At 40.1% G+C, this 22,709-nt stretch overlaps 2 protein-coding genes and 1 long non-coding RNA gene across 3 annotated transcripts; 1 reads left to right on the top strand and 2 right to left on the bottom strand.

Moving 5' to 3' along the window:
* The first annotated feature begins 121 nt into the window (after window positions 1-121).
* Window positions 122-11,571, top strand: LOC115581994 (uncharacterized). Its single transcript, XR_003984098.1, has 3 exons — window positions 122-380; window positions 6,152-6,314; window positions 10,326-11,571. It is a non-coding gene; the product is annotated as an uncharacterized LOC115581994 (long non-coding RNA).
* bnip3la (BCL2 interacting protein 3 like a) lies at window positions 3,007-8,526 on the bottom strand. Its single transcript, XM_030417621.1, has 6 exons — window positions 8,376-8,526; window positions 6,998-7,268; window positions 6,832-6,913; window positions 6,629-6,735; window positions 6,158-6,307; window positions 3,007-4,662 (listed from the first exon to the last, which is right to left on the bottom strand). Exons 1-6 carry the CDS (start codon window positions 8,425-8,427, stop codon window positions 4,614-4,616), a joined length of 711 nt encoding a protein of 236 aa, XP_030273481.1. The 5' UTR covers window positions 8,428-8,526; the 3' UTR covers window positions 3,007-4,613.
* Window positions 9,535-22,308, bottom strand: LOC115581991 (serine/threonine-protein phosphatase 2A 55 kDa regulatory subunit B alpha isoform). The gene is given in 11 exon segments (XM_075488172.1): window positions 9,535-14,756; window positions 15,139-15,230; window positions 15,409-15,452; window positions 15,455-15,577; window positions 15,889-16,053; window positions 17,518-17,695; window positions 18,250-18,362; window positions 18,473-18,638; window positions 18,907-19,004; window positions 21,440-21,517; window positions 21,889-22,308. Coding segments are annotated over 11 exon segments (1,344 nt in total). The 5' UTR covers window positions 21,896-22,308; the 3' UTR covers window positions 9,535-14,476.
* Between the last annotated feature and the right edge of the window lie 401 nt (window positions 22,309-22,709).

Below are 22,709 nucleotides of genomic sequence, written 5' to 3' on the forward strand. Positions count from 1 at the left end.
TTATTATATATTTTATTATATATATTATAATATATTTAATGTTATGTGTGAGAGAAAGTTTGTGTGTGTGTGTGTGTGTGTGTGTGTGTGTGTGTGTGTGTGTGTGTGTGTGTGTGTGCGTGAAATCAAAGCAAAACAATCAAAGCCAAATAGAACCTCCACAGCAACATTCCATTCCGGGGCTATATAAAGGCGGGTTTGCAGGACAACATTTCTTGAGTCAAATTTTGACTCAAACATGTGACGTTTGGTCCAGATAGGAATGAGGGAGTTGTTTGTTTATAATTTGATGGCCTGCACCGGACGGTATTAAATAATGTACAGGGAAGTCAAAAGAACTCCCTGGACTACAGGTGAAAAATCCCTCCAAGTAATTTGTGGTGAGTTATGTTTTGATTATGGATTTGAAGTTAGCGCGTCAGGCGGCGGCGCTGTCGCAGGGTGTGCTCACCCTATAGTTGAATGTCATCTTGTAGTGTATGATATGGAGAAAAAACCTATGAATGTTATGTGAATAGGATTATGTTTTTTGGAATTCCTGTGTCCAGTAGGTGGCGCTATGGATATGACACAGTCTTGATGCAAGGAGGTATTCAGGGCAACATCGTATACATGTGTGATAAATTTGGTGTGCATGGGAAATTGTATGTTGAAGTTATGAGGACTTGATGCTTTAAGGCGAAGCATGAAAATGTATCGCACCATGACACCCACCATGTTTGACATAGGCGAATGATAAGTTTTCATCTTCAGCGTTTGAGGATGATACTGAATGAATTGGTAGTCTGTGGTGTTCAATCTGTAGGAGGAGTTGGTTAGAGTACAAGGCATGGAAATGGATGAAAATGGGGGTGAAATGGGAACTGTGAATCAAAATGGCCGACTTCCTGTTGGACTGACAGTTTGGCACCCCTGATGATTTCTGTGCATCTGGTCATGATACATATGCATACTGAATGTCATCCATGTATGTGCATGTAGGAGGCAGGGCTTGGATTTGTAATATTCCAGGGGGCGCTATAGAGTCCCCTGGTAACACCTTTCGTCAGCTATCGCCAGGATGGCATTGGCAATAATTGTGCTAAATTTGGTGTTAATTCGACAAACTGATGTGGAGATAAAAAATACTTTAATTTAAAGAGCGCCACCTAGTGGACATCAGCCAAAATTTTGCACAGAGCCTCGGGGGCTCATGGGGAAGTAGTAACCTGAGTTTGATGTCATTTGGACACACCAATATCGAGATATGCAAGACTTCCTGTTTTGAGAAAATGTGCAGGAAGTTGGTATTTATTAACTTGAGTATTCTTTGTAATATCAAACTTCTTGTAGTGTAACTTTTTGTCAGGAGGGTCCATAAATGCTATGTGCAAAGTTTCATGCTAATCGGTGAAATCGCCTGGGAGGAGTTCAGAAAAGTAGGTTTGTGAAATTTAGCGGTAGGCGGAAATGGGCGTGGCCTATATCACGAGATTGACCGGAATTGAGGGAACGCGTGGACATAAGGTTTTTAAATGTACAACAAAGTATGTGGGAGTTATAAGCCAAAATGCACTTTCCTTGATTATAGCGCCACCTAGTGGTGAAAATTGACGATAACAATAGATTATACAATTTTTCAGCAGGTGCGACGTATATGCCAAGTTTGGTGAATTTTGGGCTATGTTCAGGGAGTGAAAAATGCGATAACTTGGGACAAAAAAGTCGTCACTACAAAAACAATAGGGACATCGCAGGTCATGACCTGCTTGGGCCCTAATAAAGTATCTTGAATCTTGGCACAGTTGACTGGACTAAAATTTGTGAAAAAGCAGGCATTAAGAAGAATAAAGATTAATAGCAATTTAAAATTGCATCACATCCCTTTAAAGCAAAACTCTCCCCAAAATGCAACCTAGGCTTTTTTTGTGAATGTATATTAGTCAAACCTTCGTGTAAACGCATAATTACGATGAAACATTTACTGTAGTTCGTCTTTGGCAAGCTCATTTTCAATGGCGTGCTGGGGCACTCGCTATTTGTAAAACGAAGGCTCGACACAACATGAAACTTTGCTCATAGTGTCACCAGGGTCTCTACACATGAACATGAGCATTGTTTGTGTACACAGAGTTTGCTAAAAAGAAAGTTTTTCTAACAACTCACCTTAGCAGTAGCTTGTTCTGCTCGCTGCCGTCATGGCAGCCGAGAAGTATTGATCTGAGAATGCAACGTAACTTTGAGGAGAGTAAAGGTGGACCGCTACTGTCTTCCAGTAACGATGCAATGCGATATCTCAACTGACTTTTCCGGCTTTTTATTTTAGTATTGTTTCTTATATATTTAATATTGTTTTTCGCTAATGACAAAACAACGAATTATCCGTGCATTTATATGGAACTAAGCTTTAGGAGAGGTCCACCTTAACTCTCATCCAAGTTACGTTGCATTCAGAGATCAAAAATTCTCGGCTGCCAGGACGGCAGCGAGCGGAGGAAACATCTGATAACGTCCAAAAACTCTCTTTCAAGTAAACTCTGTGTACACAAACAATGTTCTCAATGCTTGTGTTCATGTGTAGAGACCCTGGTGATATTACGAGCAAATGTTGTGTCAAGCTAAGAGTGCCCCAGCACTCCACTGAAAATGAGCTTGCCCGAAAACTAAACTACGGTAAATCTTCAAAGTGCCTCTTTCATCGTAATTATGCTTTTACATGAAGGTTTGACTCCTATACATTCACAAAAAAAGACTGGGTTGCATATTGGCGCAAGTTTTGCTTTAATATTGGCCTCTCATCTCTTTAGGTCTTTTAACAATAAAGAGATACTTTGTAGATGCAAGATCTGCAGCCTAAAATGGCTGTGGCCAAGACCAAAAGGGAGCTGATTTGATTGCTAAACTATCAGGACAGCTCTCGACAGGCTAAGTGAAGGATTCTCAGTCTCATACTGTATATAATATAAAATCCATTCAAAATTGAAAAGGTCACTGCTGCACTAATCAGCTGCAAAGAAGTCAATAACGTTGATATGTGCATTTTTTATTAGCTATTATGACTGAAATGCATTAAGGTCTTTGGAGCTCTATTCATTCTCTGTATTTATATCTCAGCCACTGTATACAGTACAAACTTTATTGAAATTCCAAAACGCTCTGTATTGCACACTGATCAACTGTACATAAGCCTGTTATGATGACAGTTTTATGAGTTAGTACGTGTGTTATATAATGCATTAAAGCCTGAATACATGTCGGGTGCTTTAAAACCAATACTGTACATTATGGGAGCTGATTTTTCATAGAAGTCTATGATGCCATCCATTTACGAACACTGCCAGATAAATTATCCAGTCATCCAATCAGCATCGATATACAGAAATCACATGCACCTTCTTCAGGAAATGCACCTCTAGTTTCTCTGTAGTTTCTACATACACTGTACAATGTTTATTGTATCATAATGTGAAACGATTGCACAGTGTATTCTGGATAAAAGTCAGATAACAATCTTAAATGAGGCCACTGTAAATACCATCAACTGAGGTGGTTTCTGCCACTGACACATCGGCTATTAAACGAGAGCAAAAACACATTACACACACTGCCACAATGCTATATGATAACAATGATATAATATGCATTAAGATCAATGTATAAACAAATTATACAATGTCAAGAGGTGTACATGGGGCAGATCACAGCTTAAATTAATTTTCACATCTACATTTTTAAATACCTATACATATCATTTAAAAAAAACAAAAAAAAACAGTCTAAGATAAATCACCAATGTGCAGTGGTGAAAGTTTGGCACTTTGCCATTGCTGCTATATGATGTTATAGAAGAGGATATGTAGGCAAAAGGAAATAAAATAGCATATGGCCTGGTAAATTGCCATCCAGCCTAGGCTCCACTATCATCAACAACCCCGCTGTAAAAAGTGTGCATCTACATACTAGATGAAGTTTTAAGCTTTCCAACCTTCAAAAAACAAAGCTTTTAAAATGAAAACCCTCGGGAGTCAACATGATACAACTACTATTCTCTGAAAACGTGTGGAATTTAAAAACAAATCCTGCTGTGCAGCATCATGTGTCCCCCGATAACTGCACCTTGAATGTTTAGCTAAAAAAATTAAGGCGATCAAAGTCCTTTCTGTTCCCGGAGCCTATTCAATTTGTTTGTATTGCAGATATGGCGCATACTTTTGGTTTATACACTCTTCCTACTGGAGAGATATAGCGTGGGAAGCCAGATTACTCATTAGATAAAATCAAAACAAAGTAGAGAAACTTCAACCCTGAAGCTACTGGACATCAAATCCTAGTGATGTGTTTTTAAGTTGAACAGGATGACTGATATTTTTCCAGCTCTAATAGGGTTTGCTATCTATTGGATTCAAGTTGGTGACAGCTGCTGGGTACAATGCTGCCCCTGTGTCAAAATGTGAGTGCAAACACATTACGTCATGTGTATATCTCTACAACTACATCTACAATGTGACTGATTTTAATGCTGACTGGAAGAGAAATGTGGGCGTACAATAGATGCAGAGAGACAGCTTGACTACAGGAGGACGATTGAAAGACTTGGAGACAGGAGAACATCCAGGCACTGCTTCATCTTCTATTCAGTAAGAGCTGGCGGAGGCTGTGGCAATTCTCTTCCCGATGTACACCCTGGATAACAAATCCAAACAAAATGTATGCAATCAAAACAGTTAAATGAACAATGTGTAACTTATGCAGCTCTGGGTCCATCCTTCAAAAGACAACAATAAGACATTCTGCCTATACTCTGCAATCCAGTGCAATGCAAATGTCGGGTGCAAAGCCAGACCTTCTGGAGGAATAAACACCTGGAGTCAAATCAGATTCTGCTCTTATGCTGAGCAGTTGACTGACAGGAGTAGGGCTCAAAGATTACTCTTTAACTTCTAGGTTTAAAAAGTAGAATCATCTTCACTCCCATTTATCAACCTGACTGCAGCAGCAATCACCAGTTGGCCTCCATTGTCGGGTGTTTGGATACTGTAGTGTTGACTACTGACTGTAGTTGGAAGGGAAATGTATTTTACTTAATGATAATGTTACAGGGAAGGGAAGGGGAAAAAAGAGAGAGAACAGGAGTTTTTGGAGAGTGCTGAGTCATTAACTGGGAGTTGACCGGAATGTAATGTTGCTCACCAACATCAGCTTAGTAATGTAGCTGTTTGGGTTCGATCAATGCTATATGAATTGCGTGAAATAACATTAATGATCTTACGTTCAAACTCACCCCTGCTGATAGAAGCCTATCTGACTGGACTCAGGCACAAATGTTCACAGACAAGGTAATTTAAAAAATGTTTTGACTTGTGTTATGTTTAGTCTCTTTCATCGACTTTTCTATCCTTGAGGTAGTGACGGGCAACCACATGAAATGCACTGTTAACTTGAGTAAACTTGAGAACGTGGATATTTCAGGTTTTTAACATTGTTGAATATTTAGGATGATATAATCTAAGTACAAAACGCAAAATAATGGGTTAGGGTCAGGTCCAGTTGTTTTAACATTTTTAATGCAGAATTCCTACATATTATAACTTGAAATGGGATAACCCATATAAACAGTGTGAAAACAGTTGAAAAATGGCGGTCTAAGTGTGATGATGTAATATAAAAAAAGCCATCAATCCAAAGTAATTGATCAATTAATATAAATGGTTCACATTTTCATTTACATCCAGGCAAGCTCTCTTACCCAACAAATAGTTACAGCTTGCAGGCTACAGTAGCTACTCCTGCAGTTGCTAGTTTCAAATCTATTCCAATATCCCTTAGCCCTAGAGGACACATTTGACTGTTAAGGTGACTTTTGTTGTAAAGTGTGTCATAGAGCTGCTGAAATAAATCATTTACATCACTTATTCTGCTTTATAAACGAGACCCGCGTCTCAACAGAAAACTGCAGTCATCGTGAACACCAAAATAGCAGTAGACTGATAAATCGACAATGACGCAGCCCATACTGACTCTCTTACGGCACACGATGAGTCACTACAATGCCAAACTGGCACAGGCAACTGGAAAACATTAGTACAGATCAGGAAATAGCTTAACTTAATAACTTATGTTACTTTTTCATAGTCAAAGCTAAGCCGCGCATTATGTCCCTGCATGATTTCAGGCTTACCCGAGGCCGAGAGCGAGGATGTGTGAGATGAGTAAGGAAGGGATGAAGACTTTGAGGAATTCAGCAGAGAAGATGCCACCTTTCTTCATGACTCCGCTCTTTCTCATACTGAGAGACACTGAACGCCGGGGGTGCCTGAAGTGGAACTCCCTGAGAGGTAAAAACAATCAGCCAATTATTTTAGCTAAATTATTTTAGAAAACAATACTAGACTTGGGCTTACCAAAAAACTTGATTAACTCCTCTTGGAAATCATTATGTGTTATTAGACAGACTTAAATTATAGCTTAAATTATAGTTTTACTTTGGTTTCAAGCATGAAAAGGTCATGGTTGAATTAATTCACCTTAGGCCTACCTGACATTGCACTTTTCTGCGACGTAAAAGCCAAATATGATATATTGTGCAGCTCTATTCCCGAGAAATATCCTTAACAGCCATTAGTAAATCATTCTAATGAGCAATACTTACTTTGGTGGAATGTTTTCCGGTCGGCTGGACCAATCAGCGACCCAGTCAATTTCTTTGCTGAGCAGGATGTCCTCATCTCTGTCCTGCTCTGGACCACTGTCCTCTGACTGTAAATGCACAGGTAAAACAAAACAATAGGTTTGAGGGTAATATAAACAGACTTGAGAAGGGTTGGAATATTGGATTCAAATGTGCCGTTTTACCTGACTACTTCTGGGGCTGGGCATCTCCACATCAAAAGTGATCTGACCCTCATCCTGATCTGGACTTGGTGGCCTGTGAGGACTGAGATGAGTAATGGCATGAAAAGCTTGTAACCACAAACACTTCTCTGAGCTTTAAAGAGCACACTGTGGCTTTTATCCCAACCTGTGACAGGAGGAGCTACTCGGGCTGGATTCATGCTGTGCATCCAGGAGAATCTTCTCCATGTCCCCATTGTGGATAGAGGAAGATGACGGCACATGCTCCAGTCCTCCAATCAAGGTTTCATCACTCTCAGGCACCGCATCCAGGGTCTGCATTGTTTCACTCATGCCAGCGTTGGCATTTATTTGGTCTGCAGCTGGGGTCATTTGCACGTTGGTCTGCACACCCTGTGCTCCTGTGTTTCCATTCAGCTCCAACTCTACCCAAGAGCCTTGGCAACACAAAAGGTCAAGAGGAAGGAAGGAGGGGAAATTTAGCTTGTTTTGTTAGTGCAAACCCTGTACACAGAAACACACCCCTGTCTCCTTTCAAACGGAAACAGCTGACCTACATTTCTTGCACTTCTCACAGTGTGCATCTAAATGAACTGGGTGTGCACTGCATTGATGATAGCGTGCATTTCTTTGTGCCACTGCCCTACTAACAGCTTGCACATTTTTTTTTCCAGACAGGCGGGGGTTATGTAATCGCTAACAGGCAGCGGGTTTTGGTGAGCAGAATGTAAACCTCGTGATAGCAAGAAACGACTTGTTTTCGCGTTTTGGGACTCGCTAAAAATACATCTAATTTATGCGTTTCAAAGATGCACGTATGCAGGACTGATTGCACATTTACAGGCGAGTTTGTCATCTATGCTGCTCCCATGAGGCTGCTTGCATAACTGTAAAGTGCAGTGTGAGACAGTTTGCCCAGACATGTCGCGGTTCCAGCTGTGATGCTGTGACATATAATGCTCACATCCCGGTGCTCTGCTCGAGCTAACGTTTTAGTCCTCGACGAAATTCAAGGCTGAACACACATTTTGCCTCTTCAATGTCTTAAATGTGTTTTATTAGCTCTTAGACCGCAGACACCAGAGCTAACATCATACCATTGTCTTCCTTTGGAATGTATTTACTTAGGAAGACTTTGGCCTGTTAGATAAATATGCAACTCGACTACACAAGAGATGAGAGGAATATGTGTCATTATCGGGCAATTTAAAAATACTGGTAAATATAGGCGACATTTATTTCCTCTTTTGTCCCAACTTGTTTTCATTTTTTATCTAGACCCCGCCCAGCGCCGAATACAATACGTGATTGGCCGCTATTCCATCAATCAAACATTTATCGCCACGCAATTGGCTATTTTGCGACGACGTCAAACAACGTCAACCCCCCACCCCTCCCAGGAGAAGAGGAAATACCGTACCAGATGTAACTTTTACGATAAAATCTTCATTAGGCTGATATTTTCATGAAGAAGAGCACTTATTTAGGATAGCTAAAGAAGCGTTTGTACGGTGTAGCACGGAGAAAGTGGCGGCGGAACGTACCGTGCAGCCCGGGCTCCTCGTTATTGTTCCGTTGAGCAGCAGCGGTGGACATGTTGACTACCCAGTTAGAACGTTCATCAACATGACACGCAGACAAACCGCGATGTGCGCAGGCGCTAAACCTGCCCCGAGTCCAGCGGAGCACACAGACGAGATGGGCAGTTTTTCTCATTTCAGTTTCATGGAGTTACAGACTGTGATGCTGACTTACAACACATTTTATTAAACCATACGAAACAGGAATATATATATATTAAAGTGACATGTTAATATATGGGAGGACTCCATATATATATACGGAGAAATATAACAATTCTATCAAAATGATAAATGATACACATATGTATATTTTATATAAATTAAATATATATTTCAAACATAAGCCTGTGTTAACTCTTCATGTCAGTGTTATATACAGTATATTTACAAGGTGATAATAGTTGTAGCTAGTGTGGTCAACAATATCAATATATATCAACACAGATACTAAGTATTTGAAGCTTTTTCAATACAAATGTTCTACAGTATTGATACACTGTTAACAGTAGCACTTTCTCACTCTACTTCTCTTATCTTTTAGGGTATATTTTGAAGAGAAACAAACACATTTTTCTTTCAAAAAGTGTGATATTTAATGTTACTACAGTCGTCCTGTTCTCTGCTCATAGCTAAGAACAGTTCTCGTCTCATGGTTATATTTATCTTTAAATAAAAATCTAAACATTTATGCACTAAACGTTAGTACTGTTTCCTGTCGAATTTGTAGAGGATGGGGGTACTGCAAATGTCTCCCCTCCTCCAGTTCCACAAAAGGTCTCCTTTGTTGATTGTGAATTGTATGTTTTCTTTAGTTTTTTATTGTTGTTTTTTTTTGCAGGAAGATATCTATAGGCCGTACATGTTAATATGAAAATAGTTAACGGGTTATGTGCATGTGATTTCAGAGAGGGAGGACAGCACTCAAGTAAACTTCTGACCGATCCTTTTAGAGACAGTAGTTTTTGTGTGATTGGCTGACAAACCAACAATCACAGCTGGTAACATTGGGGGTAAAAATACCTTGCCAAGGCTTCAATATCTGTCATCGTTTCAATTTTCCCGCACATTATCTTCCATACACAAGCAATACAGCAGTTGAGTAATTTTTACTCAGAATAAATTAGGTTTGAAATTCTTTATTACTTTTCATCTAAATTGAACTTTATTCCATTTGACAAAGATAAACTTAGCTGTACAATGAACCATTTGTAGTTTCATTTCCCCAAACAGATCACCAAAAACCCTCCTACAATCTTAATTCAAGAGCCCCTTGAAAAAAAACAAAAAACAAAAACATACAAATTAACTTCACAAAAATAAAAAGTGCATTTTTGTTTTAACTCCTGTGATACATTAGACATATACAATGCTGCTTTAAGTGGAAAAACCTCATAGCTCCAATTTTGACAGTTTTCCTTAAAATTTCATGACAAAAAACAATTACAGCAACTTCAACTCCTAGAAGTGTTTGATCTACCTGTCAATAAGGCAGTTTTTGATAAAGTCCTAAAAAGCTGCTTTTTTTCGTCTTCTTTCTTTTTTGAAGATACAAGGTTTTGATCACAGAGCAGCGGTAGATTCCCCTGAGCAGTCTCCAGAAAGTTCAAGAAACATACTTGATTATCTTTTTTCTCATTAATGCGATAAAAAAAAAAAGGCATTAGGGCTCTGGTGTGAATATGTTGGTAGTTTAACCTTGAACAACAGCTATGGAGACAATATGAGTGGAAGGGGGAAAGATTATTGGTTAGTTGTTCATCTTTTATGAATGTAAGCGAATGTTCTGGCATTTTGGGTTTTGCAAAGATGGGATTTCTTTTGAAAAGCTGATCTTATGAGAATATGTCCACTTCAGATCGAATATTTGCAGATTTTTCCATTTTTACAAACATTTCTCACATCTTTCAACAGGCCCTGTCCTTGACGATCACTGGCTGACTGACTGGATCATCCTTGACCGCAGAATGTGACAAAGGCGCCACATTATACAGGTTATACATTAAATATCAAAGAAAAAAAGAAAAAGAAATATGAGGCAAAAAACTTGAATGACCCTCACACACCCAATTTTAATGACAATAAAGAAAGGTTGTTTTCCCAAAGGTTGCAGAATTTAACAAAAGAAAATCTAGAAATCAGGAAAAGTGTTTCATTGCTTGTGGACATTACCCAAAGCCCTGAGGGAGTGAAACTCAACAGTGGCTTCATACCACTGTATGGAGTCTGGTGGGATTTTGGTGGCATCCTAGTGACTGGAAATCAGTCCTCTTATGCAAGAATGACACATTAACTTACATAATTATGATCCAGTGGACAACTAAGCTTCACGCCCTAATTCAGTGGCTTAATCTGTCATCAAAATGTGATTCTAATGAAGTGGAAAACTGTGCTATATTCAACCCGATGGCTCCAGGAGAGAATTGGCAGCATGTGACTGAAGCATAGTGTAGAAGAGTGTTCATTTACCATGTTCAATACAGTCATCAACAACCGCTTCCATACAGCAATCATCTGCAAACTAAGTGCTTCACAAATTCTCCTTTTTAAATAAACAAGTCCCCAATCTCCTGGATCACAGGAGAGAGAAGACATTTTCATACATTAATTCAAAATCAGCAACTCTGCCTAGTCAACCGACTTGACTAGCTTTAGAGAGAGCTTGATTTAGCAGTTTTAACATTTCACGTTGATTAAAATGCCTTTCCCATTTAGACCCACTCGGGCCTATTCTTTCACAGCGAGCAGAACGATTCATAAAACAAAACCATGGCACAAAAACAGAAGATCCAACTTTACTCAGACTCTGAAGCTTCCAAATAAGTACATAAACATCAGTTACAGTCAGCCAAATTAAAAAAATAAACTGTTATAGTGCTTACTGACACCTGAAAATACTTTTCTTTGGACATCCCATGTGAAAACAAACACTTCCTTGATGTCACAAAAAGTTTGAGAGAGAAACACCTGCCAGAATGTTATGTCCCAAAGTCATGACAAGGTTCCCTCTCAATCAAGCAACCTTCCATCTACAATCAGTCTGAGATAGACAGCTAAAGAAACTACAGTGATCAGACTGTAATCCTATTGCCTTAATTTATACAAAAATAAATCAGCTATAGTGATTCTTTTATCATCAGGTACAGTACAAAACATCATTAAAAAAAAAAAAAAAAAAAAAACTACAAACAGAAACTAGATCCAGAGGGTAAAGCGGTCGATCAGTCTGCAGCAACACAACATAACCAGCTTTGTGGGGAAGCCGACAGCGGCTACATCACACCCTTCCATGTAGATAAGCTTTTGTCCTGAGCTTCATATGGTGGTCCATACATGTGCAAGGGTGACCAGTCTGCACCAGCTGTAAATGAATATAACTCTGTATAGGACTGGTTACTTTGGCATGATTAGCCCCCTTTCAACTCCCAACACCACAATATCTGACGAATGTGTGCGCACATTACTCTCGCTGTTAAAGGACAACACTTATGCTTTTGGCCATTAACTAGAAATAGCCTTAACATTACTGCTCACCATTTAACTCATAAAACTCAAGGAAAATCAACTTACAAACTGGAATCTTGCTTGAGGTAAGTTATGTCAGGTTTTTGTTATGCAGCCGAGACCTGGGATCGTTTAAGAAAACCTGATTCTGACACTACAGGATAACAGTTTTGAGCTTCAATTAGTCAGAAAAGCTTTGCGTTTACAAGCCACTTTATCAGAAACTCTAATCCACAACACAAACATGTGAGGATAAATTCACCTACAAATGAAATTTAGTCAACGTCTACTCACCCACATGTGGATGGAAAATCAGGTAAAGTTTTGTAGTCCACAAAACATTTCTGGAGCATCACAGCAAAACACCACTGTAAACCACTGAAGTAGCTGGGGACTTTCAAAAATAACACAAAATGTCTCAATACAGCTTGTGCAACTCTCCCAAAGGTCAGAGAACCCAAATAGATTTGAAAAGCTTGTGCGCAACAGCCGGCTTTGAAGCCAATTTGACATTGTGGCCAGACAATGTAATTACAACTGTACATGATGCACACCGGCCAAAAATTACTTTTCCTGTTAGCTTACCTTGTAAAGAAAACAGCGGTCAAACTGTGAATGAAAAGTTCATCATAGTCTGTGATGAACTGTGTTTTGAGTATCACAAACCCATGGAATAACTCCTAGGAGAATATGAGCCATTCGGTCGTTATCATTTAGAAAGTCTCGAACAGCTGCAACGTTACATTCTTTATTCCCATTTAAGTTAGCAGGGGGGCTAAACTGGATAACTTTACAAAAAGGAAGTTGAATTTTTTGGCTTCATGTGCAACTGAGCAACCATTATAGGAATGAACGGGGCTCTAGCTCAGATGCTGTATCAATATTTATTATATCGACGCTTCGGAGATGACCCATGCTAATGCTTTTAGCTTGCAGGCTAGAGTGAAGATTTTGGCTTAAGAAATTGCCAATGACGTCTTAACAATTCATTTCAGGCTTTAAGAAACTTGGATGAAGTGAGTGGAGACATTTTTTTTTTTTACGTTTTCAAACAAGCCCCCGGTTGTTTTGCTGTGAAGCTTCACATGAATTTCCATTAGCATTGTGGCGAGTAGATAATGACTAAGTGTTCATTTTTGGGTGAACTGTTCCTTTTAGTAACAGGGAAAGAAACTTGATTCTAGTGTCAGGTGTTATTGTATGCTTGAATGTACGTGCAGAGTTTTTCCTGCTTGCAACTGCATTATCACCGGACAGTTACTTCCACTTAATCAAAGACAACAAAAAGTTAATTTTGATGGAAAACAAGTCAAGACGGTTTCAAGTCAGTTGACTTTCTTACTGTAGAGAAATGAATGTAAACCAGTGACTGCCTTGATGGAAGGGCAAGCGATCTGGCCATAAGGTAATACCACAAATCCAAATTGCAGTCTTTATGTCTCAGCTTTGAAATGCCCTTTAGACTACAGCCAGATATGGAGAAATACTTCTGAATGTGCTCCATTAGGACACAATTTCATCAAAGATAGCTCTTTTTTGGCACAAGTTCCTCATCAGCAATGCATCTAGCTAAAACTCAGGTTACATTGTTTACAATACTTCACCCAAGAAGAGCACTGTGAAATGACTCGTTCAGTTAACACAGCCATCTAGCGGCTACATCAATGTGCTGTTTTGTTCATGTAGCACGGTTCTGTTATGTGAAGTTTGGAAACAGAAGTAATCGGTTATTGAATATCGCAATCTCTACGTTGCACCTGAAAAGTAGATTCGAGACTCCTTGTCAGATCACCTTCACCTAACTGCAAGTGCAAAATTTGATCTAATAAATATTGGTGTGCTATGGACAACAGTTAGCAGTAATGTAAGTTGTACACTATTTTTAGAGAATAAGCTAGAACAAAACACTAGAATAGTCCTTTAACAGCATAACTGTACTGTACATCAAGAGAGAAGTGGAAAGTGAACTTGGCAACTTGACAAATACTTGGGGCAAACATGGGAGTGTTGACAGCTTGTATTAGCAGTGTTTCAGGCCAGTACCAAAAGGAACTTGGTGACAGAAAGACGCAGAAACAGTCGAACAAATTTCCTATTCAAACTAATAAAGGATGGCAGCTACTAAAACTTAACAATTGATAGCTGTGACATACAAATGAATCATGTCAAAATGGCACAAAAGAATAATGAAAGAAACTACCCAAACATGTGTATTTAACACATTTTCCCTTTGGTTTGGGATGTAGTGGAGTTGCAAACAGTAGCTTGGTGAATGAAGTGGTCCTGATGGAGAATACCCATAATACCAGATCCCAAATTCTGGGCTCAGATCTACAAACTGCATGTTTATATTTGTAAAATGTGCCTGTGATGGCCTGCTTAGATGTTTTAATGCCACTGTTGTTGACAGAGTAGGTCTCGTCACATTCAACACTAAAATCACCAAGGGCAGATCATATCAAGACTTGGGGATTTAGGCAAAGAGACAGACAGTTTTGTATATGTGTATCGGAGCAGTAGGGCTCAAGCAGAAACTGGGATCTGAGCGGTTCAAACAAATGCTAGTTCAGTTTTTCCTGGAATATGTACAGATTGTTGGTGGTGGCCACAGCAATGATGTTGTCCAGTGGATGCCAGGCAGTGTGGAGGATCTTCTTGTTAAAGTCCAGACTGTCTACACTGATCTCATCCTTTTTGCGTTTCCCACCTGTGCTTACTTTGCGAGGTTTCAGGATCGATCGAGGCTTGCTGTTCTCCCGCGATGCCTCTAAAGTAATGTCCTGTCGATAGCCTCTGTCAAACATCCTGAAGAAGTTGTTGTAGGAACCGGTCATCACAACGCTGCAGAGAGACAGGGTATGATTGAGCGATAGTAAGACACATAATATTAACGTATGATGAAAAAGCCACAGGTATTTGAGTCTATTCTGAACCATTACAGGGGCATGTGCAGACTATCCCCTCTGCCACCCAAACCAAACCATGTGCAGCCGTCTGCTCTGCGCTGAGCAGATAAAAACACAGTTATTGATAAGGACGGCGTTGCTGGGTTCAACTGCGTCAAATTAGGGCCAGACCAAAACATTTGCATGCGTCATGCATAGTGACATGTGTGGGGGGGAATTCCAAACAGACAGACAAAGAAATTGGATTTTATTCTGCCAGGGTAAAAAAACTTCCCAAGAAGGGATCTTTTAACCCCGCAAATATCAGAGATGCTCACCTGTCGTTCCCGTTCCAACAGCACTCAAACTTGTCGAAGATGCAATCATTCTCATAGAGCGAACACAACTTACTCCTGAGATATTCATGCACCTGTTAAATGAAAGCAATGAACAGGTAAGAGTTGTGCAAGGGTGTAAATGACATTTTCTTATTATTTCTGTAAAGCGCCTCCCTCTTGTGGAGAGTGACAGAATTGCATTACAAACCACAGAAAAGAAACTGCTGTTAACACCATTACTTTCATCTTTGCCTGGCAACAGTTACAGACCTGATATGTCTCTACTGGCCGGGACTCCATGTTGAGATCCCAGATTTGACAGTCAGGTAGTCGCGGGTCATCATGTAGCGTCCGCTGTGGCTGAACTTTACGTCGGAGATGGATGAGATGATTTCAGAAAAGAATGAACGGTTGTTTGGATCCTCTGGCTCTTCAAACACTTAAAGAAAAAGATAAAAGGATGCATGTCATTAGTATACCCCGACTGAAATGAAGTTTTTATACAACTGTGGATACATTCAGGTGGCAACAATGTAGTAATCACTGCAGCTCTGCTCTCTAAAACGAAAAAAAAAAAATCTATCAGAAAAGTAACACTTTGAGTTCTAGCTCTAAAAGAAAAAAAAAAAGGCAGACATAGACAGACAAAGAAACAAAGGTTGAATCCCGCCCCCCCTCCTCATAAGGTAACATAAGGTCCCATTCGAAAGCATAACCTCAGACACAAGACGGAAATGAAACCGTGCTTACATTTGGAGTGCTTGTCACACAGTGCTGATGCCCTCATGTCACACAGGCGGATGGTGCCCTTGCTGCTGCTGTAGACAAAAGTGTTGCATTGGTTGGGGTGGAACTCTGCTGCTGTGATCACCTCCGTCAACTCCTCCATGTTGGCTGGCTTAATGTCAACAATATCTGAAGAAATGAGGTTAAGGTCGAAAGGGCCAAACAGACATTCTGATGATTTAAAAAGATTGCTTCCAGATTTTTATTTTTTAAATTGGTACAAATAAAGCCAATCATTGTCGTTCTCCCAGAGGCCCAAAAGGTTTTGCAGGGCTCTTGGTCAGCCAATGTTGATTTTAGAAGTCAAGACTATGAAAATGGTATAACGGGATAATTATCTGTTAAAATTCTTCATAGTCTGTGATGAAGCATTCAGAATGCAATCTACCCGAGGTGATCTGAACTAGGTACGTACGAACACTAATACTGCCTTAATTTGTGAATGGATTGTAAACAGCATTTGGTTTGCACATAATTAACAACTCCCCTTAGACAGGGATGGAAGTCAACAGCTTCCTCAATAGACTGTCACATGATCAGCAGAAATCAAAAGCATTTTTCCAGGAATGCTACTTCAGGGTCAAATTCTGTTAGAGCTACTGTGCGTAGTCGAAGTTGAAAATTAATTGCTTTGGGGACATCTGGTGGTAGTATCAAATATGACATGGTGGTAGACACCAATGCAAGCTAATAATTATTTCTTAACTGATGTTTAGGCAGCCTTAAAACAAACATCTACTTTCAAATACAATAGCAGTCAGGAAAATGGTTTGTGCAGGGATGCAATTATGCACATTCTGACATGCATCCATTTTTCCACACAGTACATATTATGCAGAAAGAAGTCAAATCATGTTCAGTTAGAATGGAGCTAAAGTTTCATACTTCTCTTGGACAAACTGGACACCAACCACATAGAAACATTTTAAAATACCAAGAACAATTACTACTTGGAAACTAAAATGCCAAATCACAAAAACCCATAACAGATGTGTGAGGTCTGTGGAACTAACTATGATGAATTCAGTGAAAACCTTTAGAAGATACTGGCTGCATGGATTTAAAAGCCAAAGGATGGAACCCCTATGGCTAATCATTTTCATGTTTTTTGGGCCTGTCCGAAAATTCAGTTATTCTGGAGAGAGGTGGCTGCCGAGATAAATGGAGTAATTGGGGTGGATTTAGACTTCACTTTTGTTACTTTGTATCTCGGTAAAATACCGAAAACAGTCCTACAGAAGGATAAGTACTTACTGAAAATACTTTTGGCAAGTAGTAGGAAAGCTATTACTAAGAAATGGTCGCAACTAAACCCTCCAACATTGGACCAGTGGCGCGGGATCGTTCAAGAAATGTACTGTATGGAGAGACTTACTTTTGTTTTAAGACTTCAGCTGGAGAAATGCATTGAACGCTGGGAAAAATGGACCGTGTATGCACCTTGAATAGTATGACACTATACCATGATGTATGTGTAAAAATACCTTGATTCTAACTGTAACACCCATGATGATCTCATGTTTGTTTGTTCTCATGTCTTTGTGAATAAATAAAAAAAAAACAAAAAAAAAAACAATAAAAGCCAAAGGATACTGAAGCTGCGATCAGTGATCTCCAGATTCCAGAGGTTAATGCGCAGGTCATCTGCAGACAGGTAAGTCTCACAGTCACTGTTGACTGAGATGGAGTTGATATGGTAGGTGTGAGCATTGGCAAACACTCGTCTAGGGCTGGCTTCCACCATCAAGTCCATGGGCCTGAATACTGGTACCTGAGGAGAGGAGCAAGGATTATATATGTTTATTTTACAGAGAAAATACAGCAGATAGTGTGGTCACCATACTGTCTTGATTTTTTATGATTTTATATCCCAAACTGGTTTTGTAGCACTTTGTGCAGAGGCAGGCTGGTTATTGGATAAGTTTGACAAAATTCTTTATGTTTTTGATTTTTGCTGTGAGAGGAACAAAGCTGTCCCTATTACGGATGTAAACCGAAACAGTTAACTGCCGTTTTAAAAGAGGAAGAAGGTTGAGTCTGTTAAACTGAGGTTATATTTGGAAACTACTCAATAAATATAGATCAGTGTTTCCTAAAGTGGAGGATGCATGTGACCAGGGGGGAAAATGTGCAGAGAAAACAAACCTGAATAAACCTTTTTCAAAGCAGTCACTGACTTGTCGAACAAAGAAGTATAACGATTACCTGCGCTGCAGTTTTGACTGTTAATGTTATTAGTAGCACCCTTGCTTCTGGTGGCAAGACATTTCAATTTTTCTTAGTGTTCCACATTACTGGGACGGCGATATAGCAACTCATACGCACCCGTAGTGTTGTGACAGTATTGAAATCTCTGTATCGCCCATCTTCTTCCTTCAGATTGTAACCCTCTGGTCTCTTGTCGCGCTCGCTGATTTTCCACAGCTTTATGGTTTTGTCTGCCAAGGAGAGAGTGGAGAAATACTCATCCTCAGTAACAGAATAAACTGTCAATTTAGATAACTTACTACAGCCAATCACTTTCATTAGAATGCGGTGGTTTACTGACCATTTGTAGACAATAGGAACTGTGCAGCGTTCTTCTGAGGCAACCATCGAATCTTGTTGATCTTCTCCTCGATCTCAAGGCTTTTCAGGTAGTCAAACTCAGGCTCGTGGCTCTGGAAGGTGCTGTAAACATTGTACTCTCCTCGACACTGTGGCTGATTCTTACTCTTAAAACAAAGACAAACCACACATCAGAAGTCAGTGAGGTATCGTGACAGAAAAAGTCCTATGCTGGAAGCAAGGGTCAACATATCAGCTAATCCATTATCAGAAGCCACATAGTGGGTTTTTTTTTTCTTCACTTCAAATGGCAGTTCGGCATACAGTAAAATGGTCACCACAGGCTTAAACAAATTAAGAATTTATCAAGTGTGAAAAGCAATGCTTGCACTGTTTGTAAACATTGATTTAGTCAGACAAATCACCAAAACTTACCTCTGGCTCCTGCTGAAAGATGACAACACGCCCCCCCTTGTCCCCAGTGGCTAGTAGCTCCCCAGAGTGGTTGAATTCAACAGTAGATATGATGTCAGCTGTAAAAAGAGTGTGATTAGAGTATGATAAAACTGTGCATGTTTTTCTTTTTTGTAGCCAGAAGTGTGTTGTTTAACAAAGGGGTGTATTCAATGTCAAAATAGTTTGCATTGGAAAGCTTCTCTGGCTGATGGATTCACTTCCTCACAATGATGCTCAAAATTCTTCCAGCAGTGTTAAAAATATTCTTTGCTCGCGTCTCTTCACTTAGGCGTTTCACACTACCCTTATCCCTGGCCTGAAAGCATTCTTTGAACCCTCTGAGCCCCTGGCTGATGGAGCTGTTAGCTCCAGGCTATAAAAGCATTCACACTGGCACAGTCCTGACAAAAAAGCGGGCCAACCAACACTTAAGCCTATGGATTTCTGGCCCTGCTCCGACGCAGGGTGAGCCCCAAACTTGCCTGACAATCAACTAAACTGGGCTCTAGAAGATGCCAGTGTGAAACTACAGTAAACAGAGTAACCATGTGTCATTTGAGACTGTAAACATTGAAACGCATAATCCAATACACATTTAACCGAGGGCCAGAAAAAGTGCTGTGTGAACCGTAAAGCCCTTGCCTGAAGTGAACCCTGTGTTAAAAAATATGTTTGTGAATAGTTATCCCAGGGTCAGCTCTTAACCCAGAGCCAAGTATAGCATGACCAGCGAGTCCAAGGGGAAGGATGACCCCAAGCTAAGATGCAGTGTGAAAAGCCCTCCAGGTGAAAACTTTGTCAACCATGGTGAAGACACAACAGAGCAATGGTGTGCATGAATATATACATTACAGTGTGGCAGTGCAAAGGACTTAAGTCACCTTGTAACTCTAAGCAGGGGGGAAAGAAAACCTCAGATGTGCAACTATTTAGCACTTTTCCGAGACAAGCATTCTCATCAAATCCTCCACCACAACAATCAATCCCTGTTTACAGACTGGCACTATTCTGAGTGAATGCAATCCTTAATATAGACTATGTTGTTCCTCTCTTTACAGTGCACACAAAGTGCCTGACACGACCTGACTCCATTCAAACACTCGCATAAAGCAAAAGAGGGCAAAGAGAAGGAGTGCATTTCCGCAGCGGTAAAATAAACTGCTATATTACTGGTGTGGAGTTGGCAGACTGCACTGACCCAAGGAAAGGCTCATATTCATACCTGTTCTCAAGCAACGCTTACTATAAACAACTGTGTTGTCCTACACACACACACACACACACACACACACACACACACACACCAGTATATACAAGATCATGTACTGTCAACATGTGTGTTTTGGGAACTTATGAGTTACTCATTGTCAAGGGGAAAAGGGGCAGTTAAAAGCCGCTGCTGTTATTTCTGCTTGCATGCATAAAAACTTGATGTATAAAAATAACTGACCCATCTTTATCACCATTTGCATTCAGTCTCACCATGTTTTGTGTTAAAATGATCTCCAGCACTGCAAGGGTTAGTTCACCTAAATCTATAAAACATTTTGAACCACTTATGCCAAAAATAGATGAATGTTGTCAACCTTCTGCTACGTTCTGACTTATCCAAAGTTGCATCAGACCATGCAGGCAGTTAAACTGTAGCAGCAAACTGTCTTTTAGTCCGGATAATCACAGATGTTGTTGTCATCAGTGTCTTTGATTTGGTAGAAAATAGTTAAATTAAAATCTGACCTGAATTTGGATTGTCCTAGTTAGAAAAAAACGTGTTTCTGAACAGACACTTTGCTTTCAGGGTTATAACTTTATGAAACGTTTTAATGCTTTGAGCACCACAAATGAAATTCCCTTCACTTTCATTATATTGACTTTGCACTAGAAGTCTCAAAACATGAGATAGGCTGCATGGCTGCACGCTGATAGAGGTAAGTATGGGAAAACCTACTTGGATTCTGAATTGGTAGAAGCTTTTCTTCTGGCTTGTAGCCATTTAGTCTCTTTGAAACTAGGCCCTTAAAGAACATTTTAAGTTCAGCCCAGATAAAATGATTGCTCAACCAGATAAATTCTCTGCTTCAATAATTTCCTCCTTCTTCACGTAAAGCATTTTCCCTACAGTGCCATTACCTGCAACCAGTCAGTTTAGATGTGCATTTCACTCCCAAGCATGCAAACCTGGCATTACACACACTACACAAATAGACTCCGAGGATTTGTAAAAGCAGTGACTGCTGCATTTTGAAGCAATTCTGCTAAAAATAGATGAATGTTGTCAACCGTCCGCTGGTTTCATCAGTCTGAAACAGGCCTACTGGACTTTCAACACTAATGTTCCACACCACCAACAAAGTTTAATACTCTTAAACATCAATCACTCATAGATCGTTTCACGATTTGCATAGAAACCACAAACACAATGTGGAGCGGTAGCATTGAAGCTAACTTCAAAACATGCACAGGATGCCTAGTAGACAGTGCAGGTTAGCATTGACCTGCACAATGCTCTTACCTTCAGCGATATCATCATCGATCGCTCCTTTGACTTGGGAAAAGCACCACTGCAAATCACTGGTCCCACCACCGGCCCCTGCATCAAACAGACACAAGTTTTAACACACACCTGCAAACAAAACTTTACACGCGTTAGCCTGGTGCTAACTCTGCTAAAACCCATAATATAATAACAAGGCTGTTCTTGACTTCATATAAATTACATATCGTGAGTGGTGCAGTATATTACTAGTCAAAATAAACAGTTTAAGTGTGTTTGCAGTGGGAACCGGCCACTTTCACACAGTCGGTGACAGATACTAGCATCTTAGACGCTAGCTTGCTAGCTAGCCTGCGCTAGTTAACCACAACATAGGAGCAAACCCCTCATCTGCGATAAGCAGGGTAGTAACTGATGGAAATCAAGTGAAATCGGACAATATGAAGGCCTTCTCTCTATAATTTTACCTGCCATGGTGAGCGACTCAGACAGAGGGTGTTTCTGTAGCGGGCTCGGGCCCTGCCTGGACCGGAGCAGTGCTGACCCGGGTCGGCTGGGTGGTTCTGACCGAGGAGCAGTGGAGGAATAAACGTGGGAGTGCTGTTAGTCACTCCGAAGACCGTTCAAGTCTTCTTCCAATTGATAGAGACACCACAAACTAGTTTTAAACCAACGAAAGTGATCGACAATCCTCAGTAGTGAATTTTAGACTTTGCACTCTACTTTGAGATTTCCCTCGCCTCTGCCTCTCCCAGCATTAAACTTTCAAAATGGCGCAGCGCGGGCGGCGTTCAGCAGGAATCAAACGGAGAGCGGTGTGAGGATGCGTCTCGCAGTTTTAACCCGACTGACTCCAATATGGGACCATTTCCCCCGTCTCTTGACACCATATGGTTAATTTGGCTTATAGAGTGTTCGATTTTCGATAAAAAGTAATAACGTTGTCGTTATTTTAGAACACCCATAATGGCTAAACCCCGCCCATGTGGAATGTTTCAGTGAACATAATCGAACTAACCGCGCAAAAAGGGTTTTTGGCTCCTCAGTGAAAGCGAACTCGATTTGATGTAAAGTTTAGTTTAGAAATACAATTTATTTGTAACATTTTTTATTTAAGAATTTATTTCAAATGGCAAATAGAATATTTTTAAATACCATTAAAGATTTAAACAATTACGTTCAACACAAATCCTACAAAACAACGCATCCTGTGGATCCTGCACCTCAGACCATTAGCTTCAGGGAGGACAGGATCCTCTGCAGTTTGTGGCACCTGTCCTTTATTGGG

Source organism: Sparus aurata, chromosome 5, assembly GCF_900880675.1.
Source record: "Sparus aurata chromosome 5, fSpaAur1.1, whole genome shotgun sequence".
NCBI lineage: Eukaryota > Metazoa > Chordata > Actinopteri > Spariformes > Sparidae > Sparus > Sparus aurata.